The sequence below is a fragment of the Pistacia vera genome, unplaced genomic scaffold (genome assembly GCF_008641045.1).
Source record: "Pistacia vera cultivar Batoury unplaced genomic scaffold, PisVer_v2 Contig259, whole genome shotgun sequence".
In the NCBI taxonomy this organism is placed as follows: Eukaryota; Viridiplantae; Streptophyta; class Magnoliopsida; order Sapindales; family Anacardiaceae; genus Pistacia; species Pistacia vera.
The window spans coordinates 27,056-38,775 of record NW_022196067.1 but is presented as its reverse complement, the minus strand read 5'-3'; the positions used below and the strand labels follow the sequence as shown (position 1 = coordinate 38,775).

The following is an 11,720-nucleotide window of genomic DNA, read 5'->3' as shown; positions in this document are numbered from 1 at the left end:
ACTGTCAGATCAGTCCTTGCGTTAGCTTCTATTCATGCTTGGCCACTCTTTCAACTTGATGTGTTTAATGCCTTCCTGCAAGGGGATCTTCATGAAGAAGTTTACCTGTCTTTACCTCAAGGATTTGGCACTCAGGGGGAGAACACAGTCTGCAGACTGCTCAAATCCTTGTATGGATTGAAGCAAGCAATAGACAATGGAATCACAAACTCACTGAAGCCTTGATCAAAAATGGTTATTCACAGGTAAAATGATACTCTTTATCACCAAACGAGAAGGAAGCAATATAGTCATCATGCTTGTCTATATAGAATGACATCTTGATCACAGGGAGCTGCACTAAGATGATAGATCAGTTGAAGTTCATATTGCAGGATAATTTCAAAATCAAAGATCTTGGCCATCTTCAATTTTTTCTTGGAATTGAAGTTGCTAGGTCCTCTGAAGGAATTGTTTTGAACCAGAGAAAAATATGCATTGGAACTCATTTCCGAGGCTGGATTGTCTGCTGCAAAAACTGCTGACACTCTCTTGAACAACATCTAAAACTAACTCATATGAGTATGATCAAAAGTTCCCACCGGTTGAAAAGGATGAGTTGTTGTCAGATCCTAGTGTATTCAGGAGGATGGTGGGAAGGTTGTTATACCTAACCATGACCAGGCCAGACATTTCATTCGCTGTCCCAGACTTTAAGTCAGCAAATGCAGACTCCTAAACAATCACATCTGGAAGCAGCATTGAGGGTTATAAGATATGTGAAAAAGAACCAGCACTTGGGTTGTTCATGTCCGCAAAAGTACAAAAGAGTTAATGCTTTTTGTGACTCAGATTGGGCAGCTTGCGCTGTCAGTAGAAAATCAGTATCAGGATACTGCATCAAGATGGGAGATTCTCTTCTGTCTTGGAAATCAAAGAAACAAAATACTGTGGCAAGATCATCTGCAGAACGAAATATAGAAGCATGGCTGTAGCTGTTGCAGAGTTAGTTTGGTTAACAGGCTGCTTAAAGAGCTTGATGATGAAGTAAAGTACCGACATTGCTCTACTGGGATAATAAGTCAGCATTGCAGATTGCGGCAAATCCCATTATCATGAGAGAACAAAACACATAGAGATAGATTGTTATTTTATAGAGAGAAAATTCAAGGTGGTTTGATCATTACAAAAATATACCAATGGGAGACAATGGCAAATGTGATGACGAAAGGATGGGAAGGCTACAACATGAAAAACTTTTGTCCAAGTTGTGCTTGAAAGATATACATAAGATGCCAACTTGAGGGGGAGTGTTAAGGATCAAGTTGGTATATAGAAGAAAACTTAGTTAGTTAGAAATTAGTTATGCTGAGCTGTAAGTTAGTTAGAAGAAATTTGTTAAACAGTTATGTATTATTTCTTTGTATATAAGCAACAATGTAATAGACTTCATTCATTCATTGAATAAAAGTATTCTTTATTTTCACGTTTCTTGCCCCCAAATTAACAGAGGCCAAGGCTTGTTGAATTTTGTCAGAGTTTTATATACTGTTTACAACTATTGCATGTAATTTTGCTGATACAGAAGCCCTTAATTAATACAGAAAATCATGTATGAGTCTCTCAGTTCGTGAAACAATTAAATATTGGATGACTTGTTTATCTTTTTATTAAAAAGAGTAATACTATGCTTACAATCGAATCATATAACTGAATTATATAATAGACAAAAAATAAAGGATAAAATAGTTATTTTATATAATTTTTATTTGTTTGTATAATTCAATTGTATAATTTAGTTGTAAGCAAAATATTATTGTACTGAAAATCAAAGTTAATTAGTGTGAAATTCAGCTAATTTGTCTTATATATTACCTTATTAGCTACGTCATTGCTGATTTGACATTTTGGATTCTACCGTACATGTTATAGTTACAGGCAATGTTCCGAAACCCGGATCGGAAGGTGACTCGGTCAAGTGGCCGGTTTTCGGTCTGAGCGGTTCAACCGGTTTGACCGCTGGATCAGACCGGTGATGTCATCAAATATTATATTTTAATATTTATTTTCTAACATATCATTTCGTCTTTCTCTTTCTTCTTTTCTCCTTCGTTTTTTTTTCCACTCTCTTTCTTCCTGTCATCTCTTTCTTTATATTATATATTTTCAAAATGTCATTTCATCATCTTTTCTTTCTTCTTCTCAACCGTCACCTCATCTTTCCTTTGTTCTTCTCTACTTTTTTTTTTTTTCCCCCTCTCTTTCTCGCCGTCTCTTCTCTTTCTTCTTTACTTCTTCCATATTCTCCTCTTTTCTCACCTTCTCTTCTCTTTCTTCTTCTCTTTTCTCACCTTCTCTTCTCTTTTCTTCTTCTGCATCTTTTGAAGACTTGAAGGCTGAAAGCTGAAGCTTGAAAGAGATCGCGAATGGAGGACTAGACTGGAGCCTAAAGAGGTTGATTGAAGAGGAGGAGATCGCGATGATGTAAGAGGACTTGAAGAGTGAAGACTTGAAGGAGATCCGAGACGTGAATGGAGGACTGGACTGGAGATCGCGAATGGCAAAGTAGCAAACCCGAAAAAAAAAAAGCAAACCAAAATGAAAAAGGCAAAAGCAAAAAGCAAAATTTTAAAAGTGGCAGACAGCTCGCAAAAGCAAATTGAAATGTATTACAAAATTTGGGGGTTTGACACTTTGATTTGTGTTTGTGGTTTTTAAATTTTTTAAATTTTTTTCATATTTTTAAGTAGTGGACCGGATTGGATGTGGACCGGATTTCTTTGTTATACCGGTTGGACCGTCGGTTTGCTACAGTAAGACGGTTCAACCACGGTTTGATGTAAAAATCCGGGTTTTTACTCTTTTTAAACCGGAAATATAAGCGAAACCCGGTCGGACCGGTTCGACCGCCCGGTCCGGTTCGGGTTTCAGAACATTGGTTACAGGTTCTCCTTCTCTTCTTGACTTATCCTTATTATAGGACTCCAATTAAGTTGTTTTCACTACTTTTCTTTAGGTCGGCTTTACATTTCTTCTACTACTTTTATTGGTATTAAAGAGTAAGCTCAACAATTGGTATTTGTTATACCTGAAAAGTTAGAACTGACATAAGCTGATACCAGCGAGTATCAATAAAAGCTTAGAAAGGTTTTGATCATCCAAAGTCTGTCATGTCTCCCAAAACAGAGAGAATATAATTATTAACAACCTAGCCGACTCAAATTTATCTGTGAATGAATTTGTTTCACACACCTGTCCAAGCCTCATTTAATTTAAGGATATTTCTTAAATTATCAGTCAATGGGACGCCAAGAAGGATTTACACGAAACCAACCCACTTGCAAATATGTAATCATTACCTTGAGCTCAACGGGTATAAATAGGCAACTCCCCCTTACAAAATCGAGATCAGACACTCTGAATTCAACAAAGAAAATAACAAATACATACCAAAGGAAAGAGACTAGCTTGACATTCTCTAAGAACACTTAGAACACCAAGCACCTGTAACCCAGATCACAGTTCACGACCTCTTGTAATCTTGGCTAATAACTAAGAATTCACTCATATAAAAAAAAAACAGTGGATATAAGATTCACTTTAACCATCTGAACCACTATAAAACTCTTATTGTCTCATTTACTTTACGTCTTTGCATGCTATTATGATAACAGTGCACCATAATCAACTTTCATAATCCATTCACGTGTGATTTCTAAGAATTTCTAAACACTTTGCACGTACGGGGTTATTGGTGTAAAAAACAAGCATCAACAGTATCAAAGCGAGTTCGCAACTTGATTGTTTGGTGTAAAGATCTCACCAAGATGCCAAGTCTATAGAGTAGAGACGTTAACCTCTTGCGCTAGCAAATGAACTTGGGATTCACTTTCCACCGTTTGCTTAAAAACCCAAAAAATTTACGTGCAAAGGTTTTACACAAGCATCTTTCACCCTAACACTTGTTTACTTATGAAACCTAAAATTTATAAACTGAACTCAAACTCATTTCGTTAATCTTGTACATTAATTCTAATAATGTTATCTTTAAGCACGATTTTTCCTATACATGTAGACGTGGAGGATGTCCTCTATCGAAACCAATTAGCATAGATTGTTGAATCCTAAGTGTTAATTGGATAATGACGCAGCAAATGAGGTAATACAGGAGACATTTGGATTAGTTCTGGGGCAAGTACTCAAGATTATATTTAGTGCGAAATAAAGAAGTCAACAGGTGCTTGAAACTCATGATTTGTTGTTTGAAAACTTCAGCACGAAGAAAATTATGCTAATTGCAGTGCTATAAATAAAGTAATATTTTTTATTAAGACCATAGAAATCCAACATAAAAAGGAATATGCAGTGCCATATATGATGATAGGATAAGATAATCACACCGCATAATTAACCAGAATAATACAAAGGATAATTTAATCAAAAACTGAATAGTTGTTTCATATTGAGAGGCGCTGTGACTGGTGGTGCTCCATCCCAAAGTAGCTGGGCAAGTTGAGTGTTAGCTCTCTCTGTGGTATGTCCACCATCAAACCACACATATTCTGCAGGATTACTGCATAACTCAAACATCTGCGTCCCTTTTTCTATTCTCCCACAATTCATTCCTCTGTAAGGCCCACTGCCACAGCATGCAGCCTTCCCCTCTTTGAATCCTTCACCACATAACAAACACAAAACAAATTACAACAAATTTAATTGCATGTTTGATGAAAGTTCAGGTCATCATTAATTTAAAAGTTACCATATTTTGAAGGATTAGCAACTCTGTCGCCAAGTGCAATGTAGTAATCAAATATTGCATATTTGAATCCTGGCAACTGGGTTTCTAGCTGCTTTAGAAAAATAGCTAGATATCTGTTGTGTTGTCTGGCAAGTGATGAAGGTTCCTTGGCACAACCACTTCCGATTGAAGGATCAAATACTTTCGTCATTGGTACGCAACCCAATGGCCCTACATTTTGAAATGCAATTTTCCTTCCTCCTAAATCACATATCTCCTGCACATTAAGATATTGAAATTAGAAAATGTAATTGTGGTTATCATCTTAGTAGAAAGTAAAACCAGGTTACTCACTTTGAGCACAGATGTTAAGTTGCCGATGACTGATTGCACATATTGACCCTCTGATTCCTCTGAAGCGTCGCGATTTCTCTGAGAAAAGCCGAAGTAATCATTGCCTCCAATACTGAACAGATAAACAGCATTCATCAACACCCTCTTGGCCTCTTCTTCACCCAGTTTCTCTCTCAGTGATTTCACCACATCCTTAAAGTAGCTTAGCTGCAACCTCAGATTTATCTGCAGAACAGAGGAGATTATGTAATTGCCAGAGCTCGGTAGGCCTAAAAATTCTACACTGATTGAAACTTTCCTAATTTATTCAAAATACTGAAGACGAAATTGCATACCGATCCAGGATGAGTGTTATCAAGAACACCAGCTCCAGCAGAAGCAAAGTTAGCCCCATCAGTGAATTGATGATCCCTCGGTTGCAGGTATGGTGGGAGTATGGGCAAATTGGCAAACTGGGCTGCACCAAATTAATGAAGTACATACTGTCACCATTTACTCAGAGTTGCATATATATATATATACATCAATTAATTTAAACAATTAAGAAAGCTAACATTAATGTCATACCAATCAAATCCGGAACTGTGCGGCCATCACAAAGTCTTCCAGTGGGGCGTTTGAAAAAGGTTTCTCCATAAGGGAAGACTGTCGCTCCCGCTCCCTCTTGTGAGGAGTCATTAAGGTACTGGTTGTTGCCAGGATCAAACAATGAGTCTCCGAACACAAACAAGGCCTTATGTGGTGCATCTCTAGGCCTGAACCGAGCATGGCAGCTAATTGGATTAAGTAAAATTGATGCAAATAAGAGTACCCCGCAACAAAGGAAGCTCAGACCTGCCATTGTTGATTCCGATGCTGAACAAAGTCCTCCAGTGTTACTCATTTATAGATTGTGGACATGGCGATAGTGCAATTGGTATTTGAGATCATAGAAGCACTAATTAATGGTGTTCATATCTTTGGCGGTGGTGCCGTTCACAAGGCAATTGCATTCAAATTGTGGTGGAGAAAGTGTGAATTAAGAAGCAAAGTTTGACTTCCTGATTAAAGATGCAAATGCCATACCTTATGGGTCATTGTCTTAGTTTGAGATACATAAGTTGGTAATAGGAATACTAGCTGTATATGTTGCGCATTTATTGTAGGCTTATAAATAGTTCGATTTTTCAATTATGCAGTTCAGTCGGTATCCATTCCATTATTCAATTTTGCATTAATATTTTGTTACTTTCCGATGCATTTATAATCTAATCATACAGTATTAGATTTCTTGTATTATATAACCTGGCTAAAGTATTGCTGCACTTTGCTGCTTTAAATCCGCAATCTTTGAATAAAAGTACCATATAGTACGTATACATAAATTGGTAGTTTTAGAATTCTCACAATATGAAGGCTTCGACGCATGCGATGAGCCTGTGAAATCGGATTGGATTTTGCGGATAAGTAAGGCTCAACAACAAGAAGTTATGAATTCCCCTGTGGATATAACAAAAGTACTGTTCAATATGAATATTAAAACAAAAATTTCAAAGCAGGTAGATAGCATCAGTCGAGGCAATGATCTTTAGAATAGAAAATTAAATGTAGCAGAACTTAACAACATTTAGTTAATTACTTTTCTATATCGAAAAGGCATTCCATATATATACATACATCTTATGAATGTAATCACATCGGCACATCGATCGCTACCACATCTAAGTTGATATTTAGATACTTGTTCATGGCGAACCTAAGCTCTTTCCTTTTTGCTATATTTTTAGGTGCAATAAGTCTTAACCCAAGAGCTTGCCAATGTCAAGTGCATAAGCTTTTGTTCGTCTTTTGAGATTCATTGTTTGATGCAGGAAATAATAAGTATCAAAATAGTAGCATGAGAGTTGCACAAGGGTACTATCCATATCATATGGCATAAGTTTCCACAATCAATCCACTGGAAGATTGTCGGATGGTCTCGTAGTTCCCGATTTTATAGGTAAAATTTATGTGTTAGTATTTTGTCCAATTTCTGTATGAGGAAAGGAAGAAAAAAAAATTCAGATTCTAATCACTAATTAATTAATGAATCCTTGTTAATTTATATTGTGGTTGCAGCCCGGTTTGTGAATTTGAATATGGTTCCACTATAACTACAACCAGGAGCAAACTTGTGATGGGAGTCAACTTTGCTTCAGCTGGATCAGGTGTTTTTGACACTGCTAATTCTGGAGTGGTATGCGTGTTGGTTCTTGTTTTTTCCGAAGAAATTAATTAAGTTGGCCTTGGCCATCAAGTGCATTGCACATATTTTTTTGGCTAAGTTATTCCATATACAATTTTCCTTTCAGATAAACCTTCCCGAGCAACTAGCCAATTTCAAGAAGGTGGTAAGTTCATTGGACAAGGATGTGCTGATAAGATCCGTGTTCTTGATTACCATGGGAGGGAATGATTACTTTAGCTTCAAAACCATAAACCCCAATGCGACTCAATCTGAACGAAAGCAGTATCAAAGGATGGTGATTGGCAATTTAACTAATGCACTCAAGGTATAAGATCAGTAGCGTTCTCTCGGGGTCAATCAAACATATGCGATTTAATGAAAATTATCTATTTTTTTCACCTTATGACCATTGTGTTGTATGCCACTGATTAAGCAATTTTTCCCTCAACTAAATGGAAGTTGTAACAGTAACTTTTTAGTACATGCTACACTAATTAGATACTTATTAGATACTATATAAAACGTTTAGTCAATGTTGTTTAGTAGGTTTGACCTTCAATTAAATATCAACATCAACGAAATTTTTCTTGTGAGAAATAGACGCTAGAAAAATTTACAAAGTTCCCATTTAGTTATTGCATGATGAAGGCAGTGGACCCATGATTTGAAAGCGTGGACTCCATGGATGAAAACCATAGTTCCAGCATTTTCTATGCAAGAACCAAGTGAGTATGTGTTCTTTGACGATGGCCATACGACTCAGAACACAAATCGCCAACTAGCAGAGCTACTGTGGAGTGGAGAACCAACTGTTACTGGACCTTATAACGTGAAGCTACCATTTGAGCTACTGTGGAGTGGAATATTAGAATAATTTAATTGTATTATTTTATTATTTAATTGAAAATAATCAAGAAAATAAACTAATTACAAAATAAAAATATTTAAAAAAAATTCTAGACAGTTTTAAGACTATCAAGGGGTAAAATTATTATTAATAAAATTTGATTATTTTATTATTCAAATTAATATATATATATATATATATATATATATATATATTAATTAAAAACTCTTAATTGTTTGAAGACTATTAAGGATTAATTAAATTAGGTCACATCCTTGACGAGTTATAAATGTCAAGAATCGATTCTTGACAATTTGAACACTGTCACAACCCTTTTTCGACAGGGGCTTCATGACAGTTAAAACTGTCACCGCATTCTTGACAGGAAAAATTGTCAAGAAAGAGAGTTTTTGTAACAGTGAAAACACCAAGATTGTGTATTCTCCTCACTTTTATGATTTACTTTTCGTGTGTATTTGGCTGTGGTTAACACGAGTCATGGCTGGAAGCAGAATTCTGATGAGTTGAAAGGTACATATATGTAGGCATGGGAAGCTCAATTAGGAATCAGCCAGCAGCGCCTTTGAACGAAATAATATATAATTCTAGATAGTGCATTTGTTCACCAAACCCATGAAAAATAATTCAGTTACACTTATATTTAATTAAGCCATCACCCATTCCAGGGCAGTTTATTAAAGACCATCTGAAGTTTGAATTTAATTAAAAGGCTATTAAGTTTTAAAGTTTTAACTAAATAGCTAGTTATTGATTAAGGGTAATAAACTTGATTAGGCTTAATTAGGATTAAAGAAGTATTATGTAATCTTTTAAAAATTATACTATTTCCAAAAACCTGGAATTCTTGCAAAAAACCCAAACACCTTCTTCTTCCTCCCGCCATTAACGCATCTCCACCTTGGTTGCTGTTCTTCTTCGCTTCGTCTACATCTTCTTCTTCTTTTCGTCTGCACTTCTTCTCCTCCTTCCTCTACATCTTCTTCTTCCTCATTCCTGTATATCTTCTTGTCCTCCGCCATTAACACTTTCTGTTCCTCCACCATTAACATCTTCTCTGCCAAAGATCCCCCTCCTCCTCCTCCTCCTGACATTTCATGTAAGTATGTGTATTCCTCTTTACATTTTATATTTAGATTTACAAAGATTTAATATGGATAGCATTTGGGTTATGATTTTGATTTAGTTGTTTAGGTTGTTGGGTTGTGTTGACGTAATGCAAGTCGAAAGGAGTGAAATTTGTAGAAAATTTGTTTGGGTATGATGGATCGATTGTAGGTGGAGATGATGAAAATATTTTTGGGTACAATGGATCGCTTAAGCGATTAGGTGGCATAAGATCACTTAAGCGATCTGGTAAAAACTGGTGTATAGGAGCAGATTGCTTAAGCGATCAGTAAATGGCATAAGATCGCTTAGTGATCATGGTTATTTACTTGATCGCTTAAGCGATACAACAAACCAATAAGCAACTGTGCAGATTCTTTTTAAAAATTTGAACCCTTAGTATAGCATTTAAGAATATTCTTTTCTTGCATTACAGTAGTTGGCTATTATCACACATGGGACAAGTTGTTTTGGGTGTTGATATTTTGGTGAGTGGGTGGAGGAAGAAAGTAGGTGGAAGTGGATTGGGAAGAGCAAAAAGTTATACCAATTGCTGTAAGCACAGAGGTTAGTTTTGATGAGTAGATTGATGAAATAATTAGAAGAGCTAATTTGAGTTGTCGCGTAGTGATATAGTTGTGAAGTATGTTTAAGCAGAGTTCCTAAACATTATAAGTACCTCTGCTATTAAAGTCGGACGAAAATGTGAAGTTATATTGATTGATGTGGTCGATAATGGTTCGAGGCCAATTTAAGGGTTTCTTTTGTAGAAAAATCGTTGGAAGTTGGTTCAAAGGAAGGGGATACGAGGAAGTAGGCGGAGATTTGCTGGTTTTAATTGAACTACGAGGCCATTGATTTTTTAGTTGAAAAATCAAGAGTAGACGGTCAATTGGGTGGTGAGGAGGACATTGTAGAAGAGGTTGGTGATGGGGGGTAGAATGAAAATGTTGAGGAGGAGGACCCGCACATGTTCCCACAGATATAGAGATTCCTTTAAATACAGATTATGCAGAAGGCGTAGATTGTGAGGAAGAGAACACTATGGTCGTTTATGCAGGTTCAAAGGGGGCAATTGGAGGTAGTAGTGAATTAGCTCATGTTTCTATGGATGGATTGGAGTTGCGCATAGGGTATTTATTTGACAACAAATAGGAAGTGGTGAGGAAGTAAAACTTGTTGCCGTGAGAGGTAATTTTGAGTTCATCACCAAAAGTCAAATTCATTGGCTGTGACGGTTGCATGTCATGACCAAAAGTGCAAGTGGCGGTGTATTGTAGAAGGTTGGCGGAGTTGAAAAAATTTATTCTTAGCACATATACCCGTGAGCACACATGTGGTTTGGGACACATTTCAAGTGAGCATCGACAAGCGTCCGCTGATGTTATTGGACAATTTGTCAAAGCGGTCGTGAAGGGAAAGGTCTATCTCCTAAAGACATTCAGAGACTTGTGCGCACAGAGTTGGGATGTACTGTTAGTTACTGGAAAGCGGAAGGGAGACAACATGCACAAGATTTTGTGAGGGGCACGCCGGAGCCGGGTACGCAGTATATAGAGCGTACCGTTATATGCTTGAGTGAAAACCAAGGTAGCAAGACGGCTTTGAAGTGGGACAGGAATATGATGTTTAAATATTTTTTTGTTGCTTACGGTTCTGCTATAAGGGGTTTTGTAAACATGAGAAATGTTGGCTGTTGATGGTTGCTTTCTGATGGGAAAGTAGGAGGTACATTGTTGGTGGCCACTACAAAACAGCGAGAATCACACATATCCTGTTGCATGGTGTGTGGTTGACTTTGAGAATGACGAGTCGTGGACTTGGGTTTTTCAGTAGTTACGTACGATAGTGCCTGACATAACGAGTTGTGGTAATATCCAATAGGCATAACTCTATAAAGAAGGGGATTGCCATTATTTACCATCAAGCACATCACGGATTCTGTATGAGGCACCTTGGTGAGAACATAAAAAAAAGTTTAGTGTGCTGGCCTCCTTCGACATACTACAGGCAGCAAAAGCTTATCGGGTTGATGAGTTCGAGAAGCACTTCCAACAATCCAAATCAAGGATGATAGAGTTTCTAAGTATCTTGAGCATGATGTTGGTTTCGAGCGATGGAGTAGAGCTTACTTTCCTGGAAGAAGGTTTGATGTCATGACCACGAACATAGCCGAGTCCATAAATTCGAAGTGTTAATAGAAAAAGAGTTTCCAATAGTTCCACTTTGATGCAATCCAAAGGACATTGTCGCGGTGGTTCCATGAGCGTCGTATGGAGTCAGATAATTTTACTACAACCCTTGTTCCGTCAGTTGAAAATATATTGCGAGAAGTATGGAACTGCAAATGCACTGTTTGCCCCTCTTAATGCTCAAGAGTTCACTGTGCCGGCTATGGTCTGGATGCTCTAGTTAACCTTGTTAGAAAAACTTGCAGCTGTAAGTATTTGACATTCAACGTTTACCTT

The 11,720-nt window shown here is 37.0% G+C and overlaps 1 protein-coding gene across 1 annotated transcript; it reads right to left on the bottom strand.

Moving 5' to 3' along the window:
- Nucleotides 1-4,416: 4,416 nt before the first annotated feature.
- LOC116132692 (GDSL esterase/lipase 1-like) lies at nt 4,417-5,957 on the bottom strand. Its single transcript, XM_031418363.1, has 5 exons — nt 5,642-5,957; nt 5,410-5,531; nt 5,075-5,299; nt 4,742-4,997; nt 4,417-4,652 (listed from the first exon to the last, which is right to left on the bottom strand). The coding sequence occupies exons 1-5, from the start codon at nt 5,955-5,957 to the stop codon at nt 4,417-4,419; spliced, it is 1,155 nt and encodes a 384-aa protein (XP_031274223.1).
- Nucleotides 5,958-11,720: the final 5,763 nt, after the last annotated feature.